The sequence below is a fragment of the Pholis gunnellus genome (genome assembly GCF_910591455.1).
Source record: "Pholis gunnellus genome assembly, chromosome: 9".
Lineage (NCBI taxonomy): Eukaryota > Metazoa > Chordata > Actinopteri > Perciformes > Pholidae > Pholis > Pholis gunnellus.
The window spans coordinates 18,007,228-18,028,812 of NC_136535.1; the positions used below are offsets into that span (position 1 = coordinate 18,007,228).

Sequence of the window (21,585 nt, forward strand, 5' to 3'; positions counted from 1 at the left end):
TAAATGCAGACACATACAAAGAAACAAACACGTAAACATGTACACACAATCAGTGCACACTACTTGCACTGATGCATGCATGTGCTCCTATACATGGCGCAGGTAATTACATATGGTTTAGTAAACTATTTCCCAGCACACAAATCCTCCGGTAAAGGCTGTTAACAGGGTTTAAAATGGCAACAGCTCAGACATTTTTCTCTCTTTATGACCTTACTAACATCTGTGCCAATCGGAAATCTCTATTTAACACTCCCTCAGGACTAGCACACCATCTATCTTTCTTAACAGAAGCCATTAAATGGATTCCCAGAACATGAGTTCTGAAATCGCAGCCTGAGTCAATTTGAGTATAGATATAGTCCTCTGACCCAGGCTCATTAAGACACAAAGTTCTTGTTATATGGGGACCCAACAGAAACTGGCCCATGACCCACTTTGAATCTTCACCCTGAGGCAACACTGCCAGAGACAACAATAAATATGTGAGCATTCATTATACCTTACACCGCCCTCCCCAAACCTTCCCAGTTTCATCTTCCTCAATCTTGTGCAGCCGATGGCAGTTCAAAAGGCACAGGGCATGGTCATGCTACAGAGCAGAGAGAGAGAGAGCGAGAGAGAGAGAGAGAGAGAGAGAGAGAGAGAGAGAGAGGGATTATGGGAAAAGAAAGAGAGAAGACAGAGCAGGTGGAGATGAGTAAAAAAAAAAAGAAGAAATGAGAAAAAGTGAAAAAGACAAAAGAGGAGCGAGATTGAAGAGATGGTTGGCATCTTGATTTATTGAGAGATTGATCAATTTCGGTGGGAGCGTGCTTGGGTGACACATGTCAAATTTCATGTCAATAAAACCCCGTCAGCTGAATTGAATTAAACTGAACATAGGGCACCGAGAGGGAGGCAGAGAGAAAGAGCGACACAGTGGTGGACGATCAGGATTCTCTTCAGAGAAATACTAAATGAAGATTGAAACACAATTGCAACCAAGTGTGTGAATTATTATTAGTTTGTTTTGTGATCAGGCTGACAACAGACCGTGACCAATATTGGACAGAATATCCGCACGAGCCATAATGGTGGTGGAATGAAAGTGGATGGTGGTGGATTAAAGAAGAATGTGCTGAGAAAGGACAATGTGCAACACCTCCCTTCCCCTTCACAGCGCCCAGTGAAGCAGTTGAGCACCTTCAGCTACAGGCTGGTCTCCCCAAGGTGCTCGACAAAGACTTTATTCCAGGAACTGTTAGAGCTTCTCCTCTGTCTATTAAAGCATAGAGCAGTGTTTCTGCTTGAACTCCCACAGACATCAATCAGCTCAGTGAAAATTCATATATGTAGTATTTGTTGTTAAGCCTGTTCACATGTGTTTAATGCAATTCCCTTGATGCTGTTTTCAAGTTTTGAATCACATTTTATGTAACACAGTTCATCTGAGTTGCCATATGAACTGCACAATGACTGTCCGTCAATCTATCTTTTGTGTCGGATTTGTCTGACGACACCAAACTAGGCCAAAGAGACTTCTTCGCTTTACAAATGGAACAGGAACTGTAGTAAAATCCACACATTACGTTCAGAAATTCAGACACGTATGGCATTATTTGCCAATGAGAAACCAAGACTCACGGTATTGCCCTCTCCAATCATATTATTTCATTATGTCGATGTAATTACTGTGCTGATATTACATGTATTATTCAGTTTCTTGCATATCGGTTTCTTTTGTCTGCAGCCTCCAGATGCAAAATGTTGATGCAGAGAATTGATGAGCCCCCCCCCCCCCCTTCTCAATCTGCACACTCTCCCATATCTATCCCACTTGGTCTTCTGTGGTTTTCTGGCGCCATTATCATTGCGTGCTTTTCCCAATTCTCTCTTCATCTCTTATTCCTCATCCCCCCCCATTTGTCTTCTTCATCGTTTCCTCAATAAACCCTTTATTTATTTCCTCCCTCCCTCTCTCTCTCTCTCTCTCTCTCTCTCTCTCTCTCTCTCTCTCTCTCTCTCTCTCTCCCTCTCTCTCTCGAAAAGGCAGCAGTCAACCTTGAGGACCAGTTCCAAGGTGAAACCCGCATGTCTAGATGAATTACAAAGACTCAATACTTCCCTGACAAACGCACACAATTGCGCACACAACCACTAGCACTCTCTTAAACACAAATGCCTTTACACATAAAACGCTCCCTGTCTTGCAGCTAAGATTAATAGCAGCACACCAGCTCACCACACACACACACACACACGCACACACACACACACACGCACACACCGAGATCTCATAGGAAGGTAAAAATAAATGTCACACACAAGACACATGTTATTTCTGACACCATATTGTGAGCGACATGCAGGGTGATTTGTCTGTTGCCCATCATTGACATAAACAAATGTGGACAGATTAGTAAAAGTGTCTCAACATCTGCAAAGAAATCCCTTTGCATTGTCAATTGGAAGAATTAGAGTTAATGATAATAAAATTCGGCAAGGTTTAATTAGCATCGATCAAAGTTGTTCCTAGGGTTTAGTCCGTTATATTACCAATCTCTCTCCTTATATACTGTATGCATATATACCTGCATACACTGTGTGTGTATAACACCAAGGTTGACAAATACTGGAATTAATTTGAGAATAATCACACTGATGTAAATAGATCTTGCTTACTTGACTTAAACTGAAAATAACTCCTGCACACAAATCTATTGATTAATAAATCATATTGATTATTAGAGACAATTTGGAATTTACAGCTATACTGCATCGCTGCAATGTGTTTTGCTTATAACACCTCCTCCACTGCATTACCAACACAGAATAACACACATATGCATTCTCAGTGTCCAGATGTAGTATACACTCACATACATGCACACCGTAAACACAAACACTTATCCTTCATAGCTCAAATCAAATACTGCTGTAATGCCCTCAGGCAATGCCAGAGACCAGGATCTAGAGCCCCCGATGTGTGTGTGTGTGTGTGTGTGTGTGTGCGTGCGTGCGTGCGTGCGTGCGTGCATGCGTGCGTGTGTGTGTGCGCGCGCGTGTGTGTGTGTGTGTGCGTGTGTGTTTATCGCTCTCTTCAGGTTCAACAAGCCTTCTCTCAGTGGAGCCTTGAACACACACGTTGTCACTGCATTATCCTCTAGTTCATGTGCATAGCTGTAACACATCTCCCACAAGTAAACCGACTGACACAACTCACTACCACCTTCAGAGTGAGTGAGTGAGTGGTATTCAGCCTATACCAAAAACATATCATTCAAAAAGTCAATTACAATTTATTATACGTCTGTAGCACACAATCCTTCTCCAGGTATCCATGTGTTTCTCCCTCCTTTAGTCATTATTGAGGTATCATGAGTGGATACCTTCTACTTTGAGGTCAATGGCCTCTGATAACCCAACTTCTTTTGACCATGCTCTCTGGTCTGTCTTTCTGGATTTCAATCTGGTTCATTGTCTTTGCAAAGAAAACGTGTCTGCTTTCCACTTGGACAACTGTTCCATCTATTTTCAGTCACTCTGGATGAGATCCAGGTAAACACATGCAATGAGGAGTCAAGAACGCAGTTTAACAAGGCGGCGAGAGTACGAGAGAACAAGAAGAGGGAAAAGACAAAAGGTGTGTGTGTGTGTGTGTGTGTGTGTGTGTGCATGTCTGAGCTTAGAAGACGAGTTTAAAAGTCAGAGACGGAGTGTGTGGGTGGTTGTACCTTCAGTGTGTATAGCAGACACGTAGCTCCAGTTGTATCTCTTGACAATGTCCACCATAGCTCTTGCCTGCTGGGCATCCGAAGGCACCACCCGCATAAAGTACTTATAAAGGCTCTGGAACAATGGAAATAAAAATCAATGAGTGGCAGAGTTGTACTGGAGCATCTAGAACATTCAGTTCAGTAAATGTTTAATTAAATTAAAGTCACATTAAAGTTGCAGAAATACATTCTCTCTCCAGTTCCTAGGCCTACTTCTGTACAACTTCAATGGCCTAGATATTTGTCTACAGGTACACGGTCTCACCTTATCGCTGAGGTCCATACTGGTGGCAGAGTAGGCAATCTGTGGTATGTTGAACAGCTGTAGAAGGTTCTGGACCTGGATGGCCACCGAGCTTGACCCTGGTCCAATTAAACCCACGATGGGTTTCTTCCCCCGCATCGGAGTGGCAGAGGGGTCTGCACACTTCATCGTGGGTCCTCCACCTCCTCCGCCTGCTCCACCTCCTCCGCCTCCCCAGGACGCTCTTTCAGCCCACTCCTCGGCCTCGTCAGAGGAGACGAGCGAATCCCGTATGAACTCGATGCTCTGTTCCAGAGCCACAGCTGAGTGCCAGCAGGAGTCCCGGATCTCGCAGCCCAGGGAGATGTTGGGAAGGATGTGCGGGTCGGTGTTGATGCGGTCCAGTGTGTACATCATGGCCTCCACCCTCTGGATGCCATACTGTTCTCGCACCGCGCCACACTTGCGTTCATGTACCTGTGCAGACAGGGTGGAAGAATAAATCAAGTGAAATTGAAGTGGCCTTTAGATAACAATGTTGTCTAAATCGTGTCATTACTGATGATGACATTCATTATTCAGACACATTTTATTGTTTTAGCAGCCTGGATGAACAGTAAGACACATTTAAAAACGTGGGCTTTAACACCAACGTCCCGGCTAATGTTGGTTTTATATTCTCATGGCCATTTGCAACGATTAAAAGTTAGATGGAAAAAAAGCTTAAATGTCAAATAGATTCCTGGGGAAGCAAGTGGACGTTGAAGGTTCATGAACTCGCATGGAGGTACCTGTTCTACAAATTGAATGTGTTGTTAATAAGCAGAGCAGCATTATAACTCTCTGTCCAATAGATCGCAAATTTGCACAAAAATGATCTCCAATAATTATTCTGAGCATCATTGTATCCATCTTCTGTTTTAACTTCTGTAACATCTTCAAAGTGCTTCGTTCAAATCCAGGCAGGATTACAGATTTACACAAAATCTACAGTCACAAAAACAGAATGACTATAACTATGACATTCAGACATGCACAAGCTTACCTTGTCAGCAGGAGGCTGATGATGGACGGAGAACAACGCTCCGATGATGATGTCACCAGGTATGTGTGTCACAACTCGCCGTTCGGACTGGGCGGAGTCAGCTTCATTAGATCCCACCCAAATGGACAGAACTAGCAGCAGCCAAAAAATCATCTTGGTCCGTTGAGGTAACAAAGGAGAAGCGGATCTCAAATTCTTCATAGAGCCGTCACAGGAAACTACTTGTCCGAGAAACACTTTTCCTGGCCATGGCAAAAGCTTGTGGCACAGAGGAGTTGTTCAGAATGGATGATAACAATGTATTCCTTTCTTCTGACTTGTCGTTCTCTCCCTCGGATTTCAAGGTGGGACCATCACGGCGACAGCGGAGACAGGTGCAGCAGTGCAACCTGGGAAATTCAAAAGAAAATCTGGGCTGAGTCTCATTGGCTGAAAGAACTTCAGGCTCCCCCAATTGCACAGTAACAGGTGACAGACAGACATGCTCATATAAACCTGTGAGCAGAAAAGACTGTTAGAATTTGAACATCTTAGTAGCACGCTGCAGCACACAGGCTTGTTTGTAGTTTACTAGTTGATCCATTTACTTCTTTAATAGCCACAGTCTGTAGACAGTCTCCTATTTTTGCTTAAACTTGACAGACATGTAGAGAAAACTATGTAAACTAAAGCCTGATATGCTCCTATATTTGTCTCTCACCTTACGGAGGTTGAATTAAAATGGGGATGCAAACTGTGCAAATAAAATCAACATAATGACCATTACAGTGACCAACATAATGAGCTCTTACTGTTGGTTCCTAATGAAGCTTAATATGATGACCAGAGAATCGGCTCTAGACCAGTAGTCTTGATTTATGCACCGAGGCTTTTGCAGACTCTGGCCCAGCTTTACGGCCTTGCCCTTTTATTCCTGGTGGTGCGCAGCTCTAAATCACTGTGAGCTGAGCGGAGTCACCATCGTCACCACTGTGTCAGCATAATATCAATAACATAACGGCAGCGGCGTGTCACACTTCACAGCTGCTGTGAGGAATATTTGGTTGTCCCACAAGTTCTATACAGCACTCACTCGAGAGGCCAACAAAGTCACATAAAACGACTGGCAGCCACATTTAGTTCTTTAATCTATTATTCTTATGGTCCCTTGAAGATTGAAAAGCCATGATGAGCACCAAATAAAAACTCGGTGTCATTCCTCAAGTGTCTGCGCCTTGACGCTAACCAAATTAAAACTTGGCATGTTACATCTTAAGCTCCTGCTGCTGTAATGGTATTACTTTCACTTTTGGGTGTTCTCTGCAAATTGGAGCCCCATTTGTTGTTATCATTACCGTATAAATTGTTTTGGATACTGAAACAAAGATTTTGGCAAAAACTGTGTATTCAGGGGTATTTTGTATTCCTTTTGTTCTAGGACAGAAAGGAGATCATTGCAAGTTCCTCGTTATAAATTATAGAAAAATGATGAAGGTTAGGTAGCAGTGAAGAAACTCTTTTGCATGATTCAAACAGACATACAGGACACATCTAGCTACAATAAATAAACCAAGCATAAGTGTGAAATAGGTGGGTGGGGCATCAGTTTCCTCCTTCAGAGTAAACTTTAAAGTAGCCATCCCTCTGCATAAATGGGCGAGTCTTATCATTTGCTTCACCTCAGAGCAACACAAATACTTAACTGCAATGGAGAATTTTAATTGACCGTAAACAGCAGGGGAGCTGGGACAGTTTAGACAGCAGACGATGGCATCCACTGCTTATGCAAAACAGGATCAAGGTTGTGACAGGGATGTTGGTGGTTAGCCGAGTGGGGGAAAGGGTGGAGGGAGAGAAATGAAGGTGGAGTGTAGTGAATTATAGAAACATAGAAATAGAGGGTGAGAGGGGCACGGAGGAAGGAGACGGAAACGGAGCGCATTAGATGAAAAGACAGAATGAGGGGAAGATGGGGAGTGAAGAGGGGAGAGGGAGAGGTGTGGGGGGGGGAGAGAAGGCAGAAGTGCATGGAGAAAGAGGGAGAGGACGAGAGATAGAGCCAGAGAGGGAGATAAGAAAGGAAACAGAAGAAGAAGGAGACAGTGATAAAAAAAAGAGGCATCAAGGGACAGAGAGTCTCGCTGAACGTAATTAACATGACAGTGTCAGGATGGCAACAGGGCTAACTGCTGCTCCAATAATGAACAATTCAAACAAAACTCTGCTCTCTCTCACACACACACACTCCGTCTCTACCAATGACGCAATCGTCGCTCTGTCTCCCATTCTCCATATCTACTGGGACATTAATGTAAAAATGTGATGGTTTTTAAACTCTCCTCACTTAAGATTACACCGATAACGCAGCTACGACACATTCCCACTCACCAAAATCCTTTCACCGCCCGTTGCTCTCTCTCTCTCTCTCTCTCTCTCTCTCCCTCCCTAAGACAAGACACCGTTTCATTTGCAGTCCTCCCGTATGCCGCTCTCACACACTCGGTCACATACATGCTGTGTCTCTCTGTCACACTCCCCCCCCCCCCCCCCTGTGTGTGTCTCTCTCTTGTTGCGTGGGCCTAACTGTAGCTGAAAAGGAAAATCAAATCCTCATTGCCGAAACAAACATCTCGCACACGCCATTAGGCATTTGTATCTCTAGTTCTATCCAAACTACGCACAAGGGGCATTATAAAACCTTCCAAATCAACTTCTACACAGACATAAACAGACAACATAGGCAGAGAGAAACATGCTCCCTCCTTCTCTCTGTCTTGCTTCAATTCACAGTTTCATTAGTGCTGACACACTGTTTTATGTGGTGTTGTGGAAGCCTTTAATTTACTATGCAATAGACAGAGACAATAACAATCACAATTTATCTGAAAGAATCCATTTTCCACAAACACATTTATATTCTCTTTCTTGCCCTGTATGACGCACAGACATTTGTGTTTGTCATTAATGACAGGGCAGCGTCTGGAGTTTTCAAAATAGAGTGTCGTTGCTCTTTTCGTCACGTGAACAGCTTGACTTTGACTGTAAAATAAACTTTTTTTTCTGCATATTTTGACAGGCTAAATGAGGAACATTAAAGTAAGACAAATGTAAATTTCTCAGGGGCCTGAACGAACACAGTGCAAATATGCACCATGATACCATATCGTAGTGTTTCCGAAATGATTCTCTGGCAACTAAAATGGGTCACACTGCTTTTTCGGTTGTACACAATTTCAGGAAGCTGCAGTATTTTGGGGAGCTTCAGTTATTCACTGGGAAGGCTTTTGCTGAGTGGGCATGTGACAATGTGTCTCTCCATATGCCTCTTGTTCCCGAGTGTACAGGAGGTACTATTCTTTTGCACCTGAGGCTCAGGAAACAAGGTTTTTTTTCAGCATGTTTAAAGTTTAAAGGTTTCTTTCGATCATCAACCGCTGCCTTGTTTTCCGGAATTCTCTGAGTGCCACTAGGAGCTGTTCCCGGCTCCCAGACCTCATCGCTGAGGCTATGAGACGCCAACACTCACAACAATCAGATGGGTGTCCCTTGTGTATTTTCCCCCCACTGCTACAGCCAATTTCCTCAGTCATTCTATCTCAAGTCTCATTAAATAAATAAGATATGATACACAATGACCTTATCGGACAATAAAGGGTATAGGAGGATGTCACACAGCATCAGAATCTCTCTAATTCATGTGATAAAGACAATACACCACATAGGCGATAAAGACAATATGTCACCGTAAACGTGCTGCTGATAACTGTTGACTCTATGGGATTATGTAGACTCAATAATCCATGCATGCATGTATACGTCGTCAGAGGGTGCCAAAACATTAAGGACGTGCACCTGCTGCAGCAGCACAGACAAGGTGTGACACAGCGGCGACTGCTTTACTCTCCCAAACGAGCTCTGACCTTAATTAAATCACTTCTAATGTTCCATCACCTGCAGCCTCCTATTCTCTCCTTCTCAGCCTCCTTTTCTGCGACCTCGTTGTACTTTGATTTATTTTTTTATTTTGTTGTTCTGCTGCTGTTTCGTTGATGTTACAGCGTCCCAATACATGCATTAATTGACTGCTGTGGTCTTTTTTTGTATAAGTAATCACTGACATACGAACGGCGTCTGCTCGGACTCCCTCTCTCTCTCTCTCTCTCTCCCCAAGGAGAAATACAAAATCCAGAGACGACAACAACAATGACTGGCGCAGCGCTGTGCATCCGTCAACCCGCAATGGGAGATCAGAGTCCGTCATTTGCACCGAATCAAACACACCATTTTTTTTTCTTTTTACAAGCGAATGGTGCAAAGCATGACAGAGACACCGTCTGAAATGAACATAGCCACAGCATGCACAGATGAAAACCAGGTTTCTGATCCCTCTCCGTCTTATTGGCATGACTGTATCTCCTACAGCCTATCAGTGCAACTGGCTGCTCTTTTTTTTTAAACTAGGTTACACCGTTACGGGACATAACCTTATAATGTAAATCAAGGATAACTAGTCCGGATCTTACTGCAGCTAAGTCCTTTTACAAATACTGCAAGAACAATAGGTATTATCAAAGTGCGACAAAATCACTCTGAGCAGAATATTAAGTAGGGTAGAGAGGATAAGTCTGAATAAAACACGGCGGTCTGTCATTAAGGCTATATTTCTGCAACATCTTACTGCAAACCTTACCTTATATTAATCTATGTCTCTCCGGCGCCACTGCTACGGTCCCGCTTGATAATTAGGTTGCAAGTTATACTACCACAGAGGAACGAGGCTGCCGATAACGTGTAGCCCAATGTCAACTGTCACACACACACACCGGAGCGGTCCGATTGCTGTGCAGCCTCCGAGCTCCCTACGTTTTCCAGTCACGCACACCTGAGCCTGTCTCCAAACACCTCTCTCCTTCATCCCGCCCCCTTTTCCTCTCCGCTGCTCCTCCTCCTCTCCACAGCCCCTCACCCCGCATGCCCTCCGCTCATCTCTCTCTCTGTCTTTCCACACATACCCCCGTCTCATCCCACCTCTCTGCTAGTTTTACCGTCTTATTTCCCTTCTCATCCATCCCAACTCTCGATCTTTATTAATTTATCCTCAAGTGTGCCCTAATTTTCCCTCTCCAATTTCACTAAAATAACCCATATTTTCATGTAAATTAGCCTCCTCTCCACTATCTGCCTCACTCTTTGTACATCAATTTAGTCTCTCAGTTTGGATTTGGAACATTTCTTTCACATCATCCATCTTGCCTTATCCACCTGTCCTTCATCTCATGTCTTCCAGAAGAAGAACCAGAAGAAAACCCTTGCTTATAAGACTTGCTTATAAGACTGTTCAAGCTAGCAGATGGTTTGCAGACCACTTTGCAGAGCAGTTGTCAGCCTGTTGTGTGTCTAACGTTGATTGTCTTGTCTTTAGCTTAGCATGTTCTTACCTCAATACCATAAACAATGGAGCGAAGATATTTTTAAAACGTATGTATGTCATCAATACAAATGTGCTAAGCTAATAACGTTAAGCTAGTCTTACTCTACTTATGATTTTGCACATTTAACTGACGTTAGCTTAAATTCTTCCGCAGACGTTAGCCTAGCCTAGCAGACTTTATTTAACGTTACGTTGCTAAAGTCTGTTTCCCCATCAATGTGTGATTCCACCTTTCCCCAAATTCCACTTTTATCCCATTTTATCCCACCCCAACATCAACAAGTCGTCATTTGCCATTAAAACAACGCCGTGAAGGAGACACGGTTGTATCTGGGGGCACAGAATTCGACTTAACACCTGTTACCGGGCTCGAGCGCGATTCAGCCAATCAGAGCTGAGTTCCGGGGTTCTATTTCGTTCTCTCCTGTTTTGTTTAATTCTAACAAATTAAAATGCGATTTAATGGCGTGAATATACAGCACTTTAAGTGGCCTATTGCCAACGGGTGTTGTAGAAGGTTCACAATGTCGTAAGTGGGCTTTATCAAGTCGCGCCAGCAGAGGGAACAACAGACAACAGAGACACATGAAAACTGTGTGGTCAAACCGAGCGTATTGATTTATTTGATATAGTGTCTTCTTCTCTCTATCTCTCTTCACATGTTTGTTTTGTCATTTCCCTTTATCCCACTCTGTCTATCTAGCGCCCTCTTGGTCCCTCTGCCGATACTTAATTAACGATGACAATATTAATACTTTATTTGTATAGCGCTTTAAAAAGATACTCAAAGGCACTTTACATGGTAAAAACAGAAACAATAAAAGCAACAACAATACAAACAAAAGAGCTGATATAACAGCAAGGAACGACACAACACGTATGTATAAGTAGCTTCACAGGTTAAACGCAGATTTAAATAGATGAGTTAAATAATAGCTTACTGTATCCATGGTTCTTCTTATAGCCTAATTAGTAGCACGAGGTGGACTGTCTGTCTCCCCATCTGATCAAATAGACATCAGAGGTGACACTGTGCGCTGGGACAACGACGCATTGGAGGAGATCGATAACATTTGAAGTTGCATAGCCGTGGGAGTAAAGAGCAATTAACCTAGGCTGTGGGCTTACAGTTTCGCCTGGCGTCCACTTAAAATACCCACAGAGATCAAATCATTAAAGATAAAAAAAAAAGAAATCAATACAAATCTAATAAACATCCTGCTTTCCTGCAAACGTCTCCACTCATATAAATCTGCCAGTGACTGACTGCCACTGCCAGCAACGACGGTCTGTCCAGGTTTTGCACGGAAATAGACTTGTTTGTGTCCCCTGTTTTTAATGGCACGTTTGATCTAACAGCGGGCTATTACATTTGAGTTGAAAGAAAAGACAAATGAACAGGCTATCGTATCGAAAGCTCTCTTTCATTTTCGCGCTTTCCTCAACTCTTTGCGATTTGTTTGGAAATGTGTCTTGGCATCAAATAGGCTAAACAATATTCCCTTTTAAAAATAAGATTAAAACGACAGTAGCCTACCATGTCACTGACGTTACATAAAGCTTGCAGTAGAAGGGAGGAATTATAGGAGATTAAAAAATATCATATGTCGCCATCGGCTCCAAGTGAGTATATAGACACCTTTTCACACCGGGAATATTACAGAAGTGATTGTTTGTCATGTTTTATGCATCCCCCTGTTGTAGCCACTTTGACATGCATCCCCATAAATGAACTTGACTGCTGTACAGATAAATAAATGCATGAGAAATTGTCTTTACTCGGTCACGCGACTACCCCACGAATGGAAAAGCAAGAGAAGTTACATACCTTTGCTTGCAGGACAGGTGAATGCCCCTGGAGAAACACAGCATCCCTCACGCGTCCATCAGCGCATCATGCTGTCGGTGGTTAATCTACTTTTTCACTATGGCAACAAATGAACCCCCCCTGTCCTCTCTCTCTCCGCCTCCAATGAGGATGCTCCGATAGCGTCACAGGTCATCCTCGCTCTATCTCTCTCTCTCTCTATCTCTCTCTCTCTCTCTCTCTCTCTCTCTCTCTCTCTCTCTCTCTCTCTTTTTCCCTCTGCCTCGATATCACACCTACCTCCAAGATACCATCTGGAGATACAGGCCTACCGATTGAGAGTAGCCCGGGAGAAAGAATGAGAGATCGAGGGAGAGACTGGGAGAGGGGGAGAAAGGGCTTTAGAGAGCTTGGTTTTGACAAGCCTTGGATTAATTTGCCAGCCAAATGCATTTGGGATTAGTAGACCAATAAAAGAGCATAGATATAGGCTACACACACACACACGCACGCACACACACACACACACACACACACACACATAGATTCCCACACTGTCTTTCTCTCACACACACACACAGGCTGGATGCGGCTTTAGCTGATGATAGCCTTACTAACCCTGACCTTTCTCTGTGTGTGTGTGTGTGTGTGTGTGTGTGTGTGTGTGTGTGTGTGTGTGTGTGTGTGTGTGTGTGTGTGTGTGTGTGTGTGTGTGTGTGTGTGTGTGTGTGTGTGTGTGTGTGAGTTAGAGCTGGAGTCAAGAGCCGGATCCTCCGAAGGACACAGGGGACCTGACGGCCAGCCTGTACCTGACCTTCCTCCTCAGACTGTATAATCTCACGGAGACTAAAGCTGATGATGATTCCAGCAGCTGTCTTAAGATCACAAAGTCACATAATCAATCAAGCAGCTAACAAAGTGCGTCAATGACATCTGGCAAGTTAAGTGACAATACGTGAGATGTTACAGTACGAGTTGTGATGTTTCAGTTTCCAATGGAAAAGTAGTAATGTACGAGTCTTTGGTATATGTCAATCAGGCTGCTAACTGATTTCCAATATTTCCTCATTTTGATCGATCTGGATTATGTCGTGCGTTTACTGACTAGGCGATGCATCAATAATTGACTTGATTGATGCATCGTGTGACGCATTGGATGTTAGAATGCAGACTTCTGGAGGATCTTTGGAGATTGAACAATGCACAGAGACCCACAGTTCCTGTCTGCTGTCGCTCTACAACATGTCTTTGATTTTCTACATAGAAATGTTTAAAACGATGAAATGCCAGAATGATCTGGGGTCCCATTTCCATGGCAACCGTTCACTGCTGTAGTAAAACAAGCAGCCAATGAAGTCAATGTCTCTCTCTCTCTCTCTCTCTCTCTCTCTCTCTTAGCTCTCTCTCTTTCTCTCTTATCTCACACTCACACACACAAATTCAACTCTTCTTCATGATTGATGCAAATTTGGATCAATAAGCAAGTTACTATTGAAACACGTGGCCGAGCAGAGTGTGTTGCAACATGAAGAATTGGATTGAAAGGTATGATAGATGAAAATCATCCCGTTACCACACTGCATGTGCGTAATCTGACACTGACACTGTTGAGCAGAGTGTGTGGGCAACAGTGGAGTGCATCACACAGCGACAGGTTAGAGGAAAATTAGATTACAGTGACGCAACCAGGACACCCTATGAAACACACCTGCACTGTGTGTGTGTGTGTGTGTGTGTGTGTGTGTGTGTGTGTGTGTATGTGTGTGCAGCACATGCGTCTAAACATCCATAGGGTAAAATTCACTTTTTACCACACTCCTCCGCAAATCACAAGCACAACAGAGTCAGTGTCACAGTCGACAAATCAATTATTCAATGGCATTTCAAAATAACAGTGGATACCCATGGTTGCCATAGACACATAGCTGATTTACAGGGTTGTCACTTGTCTGTGATATTCCTACTCTAAGTAGGACAAACAGAGAAAAAATATAATGGCAACAGAGAAACGAGCACGTCAGTTATGAAACATTCAGTCTCGTGTAATGTGATTGAACAAGTAAATATTGGGGTATTAATGTCACTTTTAAGTGAACTAAACAATACGAGTGGGACATGTGGTAAACATTCACCCTATGGCAATCAATTTCTAATAAGCCTCATCATCTTGATTGTGTTGGTCTTGTCATCATCAGGTATTTACACTCACTAAATAGTATTCAGGAATTTACATTACGGCCTTCTTAAAAGGTTTAATACGTCTCAAATAGATTTTGAAAAATCGTTCCCACTAGGTTAGAACAATGTCACAATGTCAAGAATGTTCGTGTCAGTCGACAGTTTGACACAAAAGGTAGATCTGTCCACCTACTTCAACATTATGCAACTCCTCTCTGCAACAATGCTGAAACGCACTGTAACCAAGTGAAAAAGTCTTACCTAATTGGCAGATTTATACCAAAGTATAAAGTTATTGTGAGAACAGAATGACGTGAATCTCCCTCAAAAGAGAAGCCCATTGGAAAAGATGTGGGTTTAGCGCGTTGTATCATCTATAACGCTGTTTATTGTTTATTTATAACATTTTAAGAGGAGAAATGCGAATTCAACGCACTTTAAAAAAAAGAGCAAGTGTCCTCAGATCCGCTGGCAGGCTGTTCCAGAGTCTGGGTGCATACAAACTAAGAGCAGCCTCAGTGTCGATTGTTAACTGTCAGCACAGGTTGACAGGCTGTCATGGTGTCTCTGAGTACCAGGACTCCCTGATAACGGGGACGGCACACAAACTTGGGAAGCTGCAGTGTGTGAATTTCACCTTGCTTTTTGATATGAATAGAAAAGAGTCACATAAGCATAAGAGACACCACCAGCTGGTCAGCTCACCAGTGTGCTCCCTTCCCTCCTGTCTAATTACAATTGATGAGGAGGAACCTAAAACCCTGCTGTGACAGGCAGTCACCTTGTGGCTGTTTCCTCTGTTTCAGGCAATAAACGGGTCATGCTGCCCTCTTGTGTCTGGTTGGGACAAAATAATAAGATAATTATGAGAAAGCTTTACTTCAGGTCACGTGGTTGTTGAAATATTCTGGAGTTAGTGGTGTGAACTGCTGTGACCTGAGAGCTTTAAAGAAGGTGCAATTCTCAGTAAGTTCAAAGAAAAAGCTCTCTCTCTCTCTCTCTCTCTCTCTCGCTCTCTCTCTCTCTCTCTCTCTCTCTTGCTCTCACACACACACACTGTCTGCTCACTTTTCAGAGCAGCCCTGCAGACAGGTTTATCCTGTGATGATCATTCATGTGCGTACTACTGCGTTCCTGCAGCAGGGATAAGCTGCACCCCGTGCCTGGCAACGGCAGCATGTGACCGGATTGTGATCCCGAGGTTTGTGCGGATGACTTTCTGCCCTGGGCCCGACTGTAAACGTCTATAGTCTGCGGAATCACAGGGAGCCAGTGCACACCGAGGAAGAAAAAAACTCTCACTGTCCGTCCTCCTCTTAGCTTCCACATATTATAGATTCTTGTGTTGTGCGGGTGATTGTCACGCTATGGCGAGGACACTGTCAAAGAGACCCTTATTTTGTAATAGGCTACATGTAATTAAATGTGTCTTAAAGCATGCACAACTTGTGAACTCAAAAATCAAGTCAATAATGGGATCATAAGATGTACACACAAGTTACAACCATGTTGTATTGCAGTTTTAAGTGTTTCTTTTTTTGTCCATATTGTTTATTGTAGAGCTCTGCTTAGGCTGATATCACCCCTTTGCAGAGGCTTTTTGAAGCTTTGTTGTTTACACATAGCTCCGGTGCCATAGAATAACTTTTATTGTGAAATATTGAGTATTATATTGAGTGTTGTAAATACTTGGTAATCTGGCTCACTTTTAAGACCCACATGGAACACCTGACAAACAAACCGAATATTGGATTTTGTACAGTAACAAATCATGCTTCTCCTTTGCTCTCTGTTCTCATACAAATACAGAACATAAACTGTCACAAGATATTTTCTACATTAGCTGTACGTGCTCCTCACAAATGGAATGAGCTCCAAAAACATGTAACTTTTCACATGGCCTCACATAACTAAATCCACCTGGAAATATTGTTTTTGTCTTTATTTTTAAAATAACTGAAAGTGCAACCTGAATGATGGCTTAAGATATCAGTAATATAATATGTTTGTTGCCCAGACTAATATATAACTTATTTCTCATGCAACAAATAGAGCAGAACCACTGAACACACTGACCAGCACTCCTTCAACCAGCGGAGAAACTAACCTGGAGTTTGGCTTGACACCTGCAGAAGAGAGAGTCATCACTTCTGAGGGCACTGTGGTAGATTCCTATTAATATATTTTCAGTTTCTTTTCCAATTCTCACTTTTTGTGTTTCAACCTCACACCAACTTCACACTTGATCATGCATATACTCTGGCCCAGTCTTTGCCAAGGGTAGAAACCACATGAGTTTCTGCCCGAGGTGGATCAGGGGCCAACTGGTCTTAAGACAAAATGTAAGAGGAATCAAGAATATTATCCTGAGCATGTGATGGTGTAAGTGCACATTCTTGAGTATGAGTGTGTGGTGTGTATGTGTGTGTGTGTGTGTGCCAGACAGAGTGCGTGGGATCACAATGAGATCACACACTTTGCCAGAGGACGGCCCCTAAAACGGCTCAATGAGTGGCAAGAGAACAGGACTTTTGGTGTAAGAGAGCGGAGGAAGGAGGTTCGGTGGAGGGTTAGATTGTAGCATAGAGGGGTAGCAAGTTTCAAAAGTTAGTAAATTAGTTATTGGTTGCTTGTATACATACAGGTAACTGAAGAGTGCATATTTTTCTCTAGAAGCCATCTCTAGATCAAATTTGTTTGTGTGAAATCTGGCTCATAGCCTACTGACTAGCAGTAACTTTACGGCGGTGAAGCTACTTCTCTGTGCCACAGTTGCGTCTAACCTTGCCAGCTGAAGCCTGTGAGGACATCAGGTCCTGTTGTGTCCACCTTTGCAGCAGGAGTTCACGCTGTCTGACTTTCACCATGAGGAGCTTGTATGTATCTGTAGTTCTGCTGCAGCTCATTGGGACTTCTTTATGCCAATTCCCTCGCCCGTGTGCCAACTCAGAGGGACTCCGGACCAAAGAGTGTTGCCCGGTGTGGGACGGTGACGGCTCAACCTGCGGGGCCATGTCAGGCCGTGGCTTTTGCACTGAGGTGGAGGTCTCAGAAGAGCCCCATGGGCCACAGTACCCACACAGTGGGATTGATGACAGAGAGCGCTGGCCTTTGGCTTTCTTCAACCGGACGTGTCGCTGTGCTGGAAACTATGGAGGTGTTAACTGTGGTGAATGCAGGTTTGGTTACTGGGGCTCAAACTGTGCTGAGTACAGGGAGTCAGTGCGCAGGAACATCCTGACCATGTCACCTGCTGAGCAACAGAAGTTCATCTCTTATCTGAACCTGGCAAAGAACACCATCAGCCGTGACTATGTGATCTCAACGGCAACAAGAGCAGAGATGGGTGAAAACGGGGAGAACCTCATGTTCTCTGACATCAACAGCTACGACCTGTTTGTCTGGATACACTACTATGTGTCCCGGGACGCCTTCTTGGGAGGGCCAGGGAACGTATGGAGAGACATCGACTTTGCCCATGAATCTGCAGCATTTCTGCCGTGGCACCGAGTCTACCTGCTGCACTGGGAGAATGAGATAAGGAAGCTGACGGGGGATTTCAACTTCACCATCCCGTACTGGGACTGGAGGGATGCCCAGTCCTGTGAGGTGTGCACCGATGCTCTGATGGGCGGACGCAGCCCCCTCAATCCTAACCTCATCAGCCCTGCTTCTGTCTTCTCCTCGTGGAAGGTAAGAAAATGTCTCTCTCTGTGAGCACAAACTGCACGGATAACTATGCGTAGATATATGAGCCAATCTTTCTTATCCATTATTAAGAGACGAAAAATTCCTTTCCCCACTAAAAAAACAAAGGCTTTTTGTATTTCTATTTCATTCAGCGGATCTGTTGTTCTAAAGCTGGTTTAGCCTCTTAATCCAAAGAAATGAATGGTTTTGAAACACACATTTTTTAAAGAATTCATCCTTAAGTGGTCCAGTCAGCATAAAAGATCAGAGTGAAAATCCTACTTCAGAGGTTTTGTATTCACATCCCAGAAAATGTATCGAAGACTTTATTTTGAGTTATTCAGATAAATCCGTTTGAAACTTTGCAAAAGTTCTTGCACTTCATATTGATGTGTGGAGCTCTTTAACCACAGTGTGTGTGTGTGTGTGTGTGTGTGTGTGTGTGTGTGTGTGTGTGTGTGTGTGTGTGTGTGTGTGTGTGTGTGTGTGTGTGTGTACGTGTAGGTGATCTGCACCCAGCCAGAGGAGTACAACAACCGAGAGGCGTTGTGTAACGCCACCGGGGAGGGTCCACTGTTGCGGAACCCTGGTAACCATGATACCAACCGCACGGCGAGACTCCCCACAACAGCTGATGTGGACTTCACTGTGGGCCTCCCCCAGTACGAGACGGGACCCATGGACCGATTTGCCAATATGAGCTTTAGAAACGTCATAGAGGGTAGGAGTGGTTGAAACACACACACACACACACACACACACACACACACACACACACACACACACACACACACACTTTAGTATTAATGTACTTCCATGCTTAACCATCGAACCTGAACCTAATCAACGGTCTAATCTGTCTGATGAGTTTTGGCTCACTTAGTTTATACAATGTCAGAAATACAGTCACATGTGTGTGTCTGTCTGTCTGTGTGCATACATTCAAAGAGAAGCAAGCACAAATACACACACTAAAACCTATAAATGGTGAGACACCAGGCTGAAACAGCAATACTTTTTTGCTTTAGACTAACCTTGAAGCTTTTTCCAAGAGCATCTCTCAAAAATAGTCAATTCCATCTAAATGATTGCTACAGTCACGGCCTTCAGCTGGTATCAAAAGTGACACAAAGAGCACTTTAAACATAAATTAGTACTTTTCTTCCCTCCTGCAGGTTTTGCCAGTCCAACGTCAGGTATGGCAATGACAGGCCAGAGCACCATGCACAACGCCTTGCATGTCTTCATGAACGGCTCCATGTCCTCAGTGCAGGGTTCAGCCAACGACCCCATATTCCTGCTGCACCACGCTTTCATTGACAGGTAGGATGAAGCACGCAAGCATGTCTACTAATGGCCCACAGGACAAAGAGAGCACACTGTGTGTTTACACAAAATCCCTTCATCATCTGGTCAATTGTTTCTGTTCACTGCAGTGAATAACCACATCTGTTTGTGATGATGAACATGAGAAAGAGGGAGGGGTTACAGGAGGCAGAAACAAAAAGAGAAAAGTAATACAATGAAAAAAGACACAGTTACAACAGAAGTTTAAGAATAGTGAGACGGGAGTATAAATAATGGAGTCTCGCACATATTCAGGTAGCTTTATGTATAAATGTCACAGTTATTTGTTCTATAAAGTTAATAAAAACTACTTATTTAAAACACTCATGTATAATTCAATTATACCATTCTTTAAAAGTATGAATCATAAACATATTTTAAACATAAATTCTAATACCTTTTTAAAAATGCATAAGAAAAGTTTCTTATGAAGGAAATCAATAATCCTGATCTCCACCATCTAATATTATTCGCTTTATCCTTTTTCTTCCTCTACGTCTTTGCCTACCTCCTTGATGCAAACATTATATGAGTTCCCTTCCTCCCTCTATTCCCTCGTCATCCTTCACTCCTGTTTATCTCTCTGTTCCTTCCTTCTCTTCTCCAGCATCTTTGAGCGCTGGCTCAGAGCCCACCAGCCTGTCCGGACCAACTACCCACAAGCCAATGCTCCCATTGGCCACAATGATCGTTACTACATGGTGCCCTTCCTGCCTCTCTACAGAAACGGAGACTACTTCCTGTCCGACAAGGCTCTAGGATTTGAGTATGCCTACCTGTTGGACCCGGGTCAGTACGACAAACAAGCCCAGTAGAAGATTGTTTCTACTTTTCCTTCTATATATATGTATATATATATATATATACATATATTTGTGTTTTGGAATATGATAACAATTTCAAGATAACATTAATATTGCAGTATTACTGCAAATTTAAACAAAGGTTTACTGTATATATTTTAAGAATATTTTATTTTTCATTATATTTCATATTTTAATATCTTATTTTATTTTAAAACCAGTGGCAGTAGAAGAAGCTTTAAGTTCCAGCTGTGGTACCTGTACTTGATCATGTGAATGTTCGTGTGCTGTGGATGAGTAGATGAACATTTATCTCTGCAGATATTGTTAACCATTTGATAGTAGGCCGCTCTGTAGACTTTGAAGCTTGAGGATGTTTTGTTTTAAGGGTAGATCAACTGTATTGTGACCTTAAGACAAGTTTCTCAAAGGGGACAATGGCGTACGTGTACAACACATCAAACCAGGTCTACGTTGTATTGAAAGGTTTTTTGTTTGTTGGTGAACAAAGGCAGCTTTCAGAAATACACTAGACTGATTTAACCACAATACACTTGTGTATTTATCTGATTTATAACGAGGGGCAGCAACATGCATCGATTACTATGGGCACAGAAAGTGTGCAAAATGATGTTAAAGGCCTATTGTGAAGGACTCACTGAGTGAACTATGTCTGATTGTGGCACCAACATTTATAAATCAATAATTCAAGCTGTATTGGTTCCAGAGAGGCGTAGCAGATATATTGATATCGTTCACCACTAGATGGCGATTGAGAGCGCAAAATAGAAAATCATTAATGGTTATGCATAGTTTTCATTATGATTTCTCATAATCTTGGTTATGTAATTCATAAGTCATTCACTCACAAATAGCCAGTTTTTCGCAACCAAGGTTTCATTATTTCTTCTGCATTCTTTTTGAAGATGTCATGTATGAAAAAGAAAGATTAACATCATATCTCCACTACAGGCCAGAGGTTTGTTCAGGAGTTCCTGACGCCTTACCTCGAGCAGGCCCAGCAGATCTGGCAGTGGCTCCTGGGAGCCGGGATCCTCGGGGCGTTGATCGCCGCAATCGTCGCTGCACTGCTAATTGTTGCAAGAAGGAAGTGGAAGCGTAACCAGAGGAGGAAGAGGGCGACGAGCTATGGAGAGAGACAGCCATTACTGAATAGCAGCTCAGAGGAAGGCTCGTCTTCATATCAGACTACTCTGTAACACACAGATACTGTACATACAGCTGAATGAACTAATAGGAACACTCAGTGTTTTCATGTAGCAAATGCATGAGGCGAATCCTG

At 43.2% G+C, this 21,585-nt stretch overlaps 2 protein-coding genes across 2 annotated transcripts in view; one reads left to right on the plus strand and one right to left on the minus strand.

Moving 5' to 3' along the window:
- The window catches only part of grm5b (glutamate receptor, metabotropic 5b), a gene marked incomplete at both ends in the record, with an annotated part of 48,555 nt that extends 43,355 nt beyond the window's left edge, over nt 1-5,200 (minus strand). The window contains 3 exons of the mRNA XM_079166110.1: nt 3,717-3,831; nt 4,024-4,479; nt 5,048-5,200. Of these exons, the coding sequence (XP_079022236.1) occupies nt 3,717-3,831; nt 4,024-4,479; nt 5,048-5,200 (724 nt within the window). The remainder of the gene's footprint in view (nt 1-3,716; nt 3,832-4,023; nt 4,480-5,047) is intronic.
- Nucleotides 5,201-17,307: 12,107 nt separating this feature from the next.
- On the plus strand, nt 17,308-21,502 carry tyr (tyrosinase; the record flags this gene model as incomplete). Its single annotated transcript, XM_079166690.1, has 5 exons — nt 17,308-18,135; nt 18,637-18,853; nt 19,308-19,455; nt 20,087-20,268; nt 21,255-21,502. The coding sequence occupies 5 exons, from the start codon at nt 17,308-17,310 to the stop codon at nt 21,500-21,502; spliced, it is 1,623 nt and encodes a 540-aa protein (XP_079022816.1).
- Nucleotides 21,503-21,585: the final 83 nt, after the last annotated feature.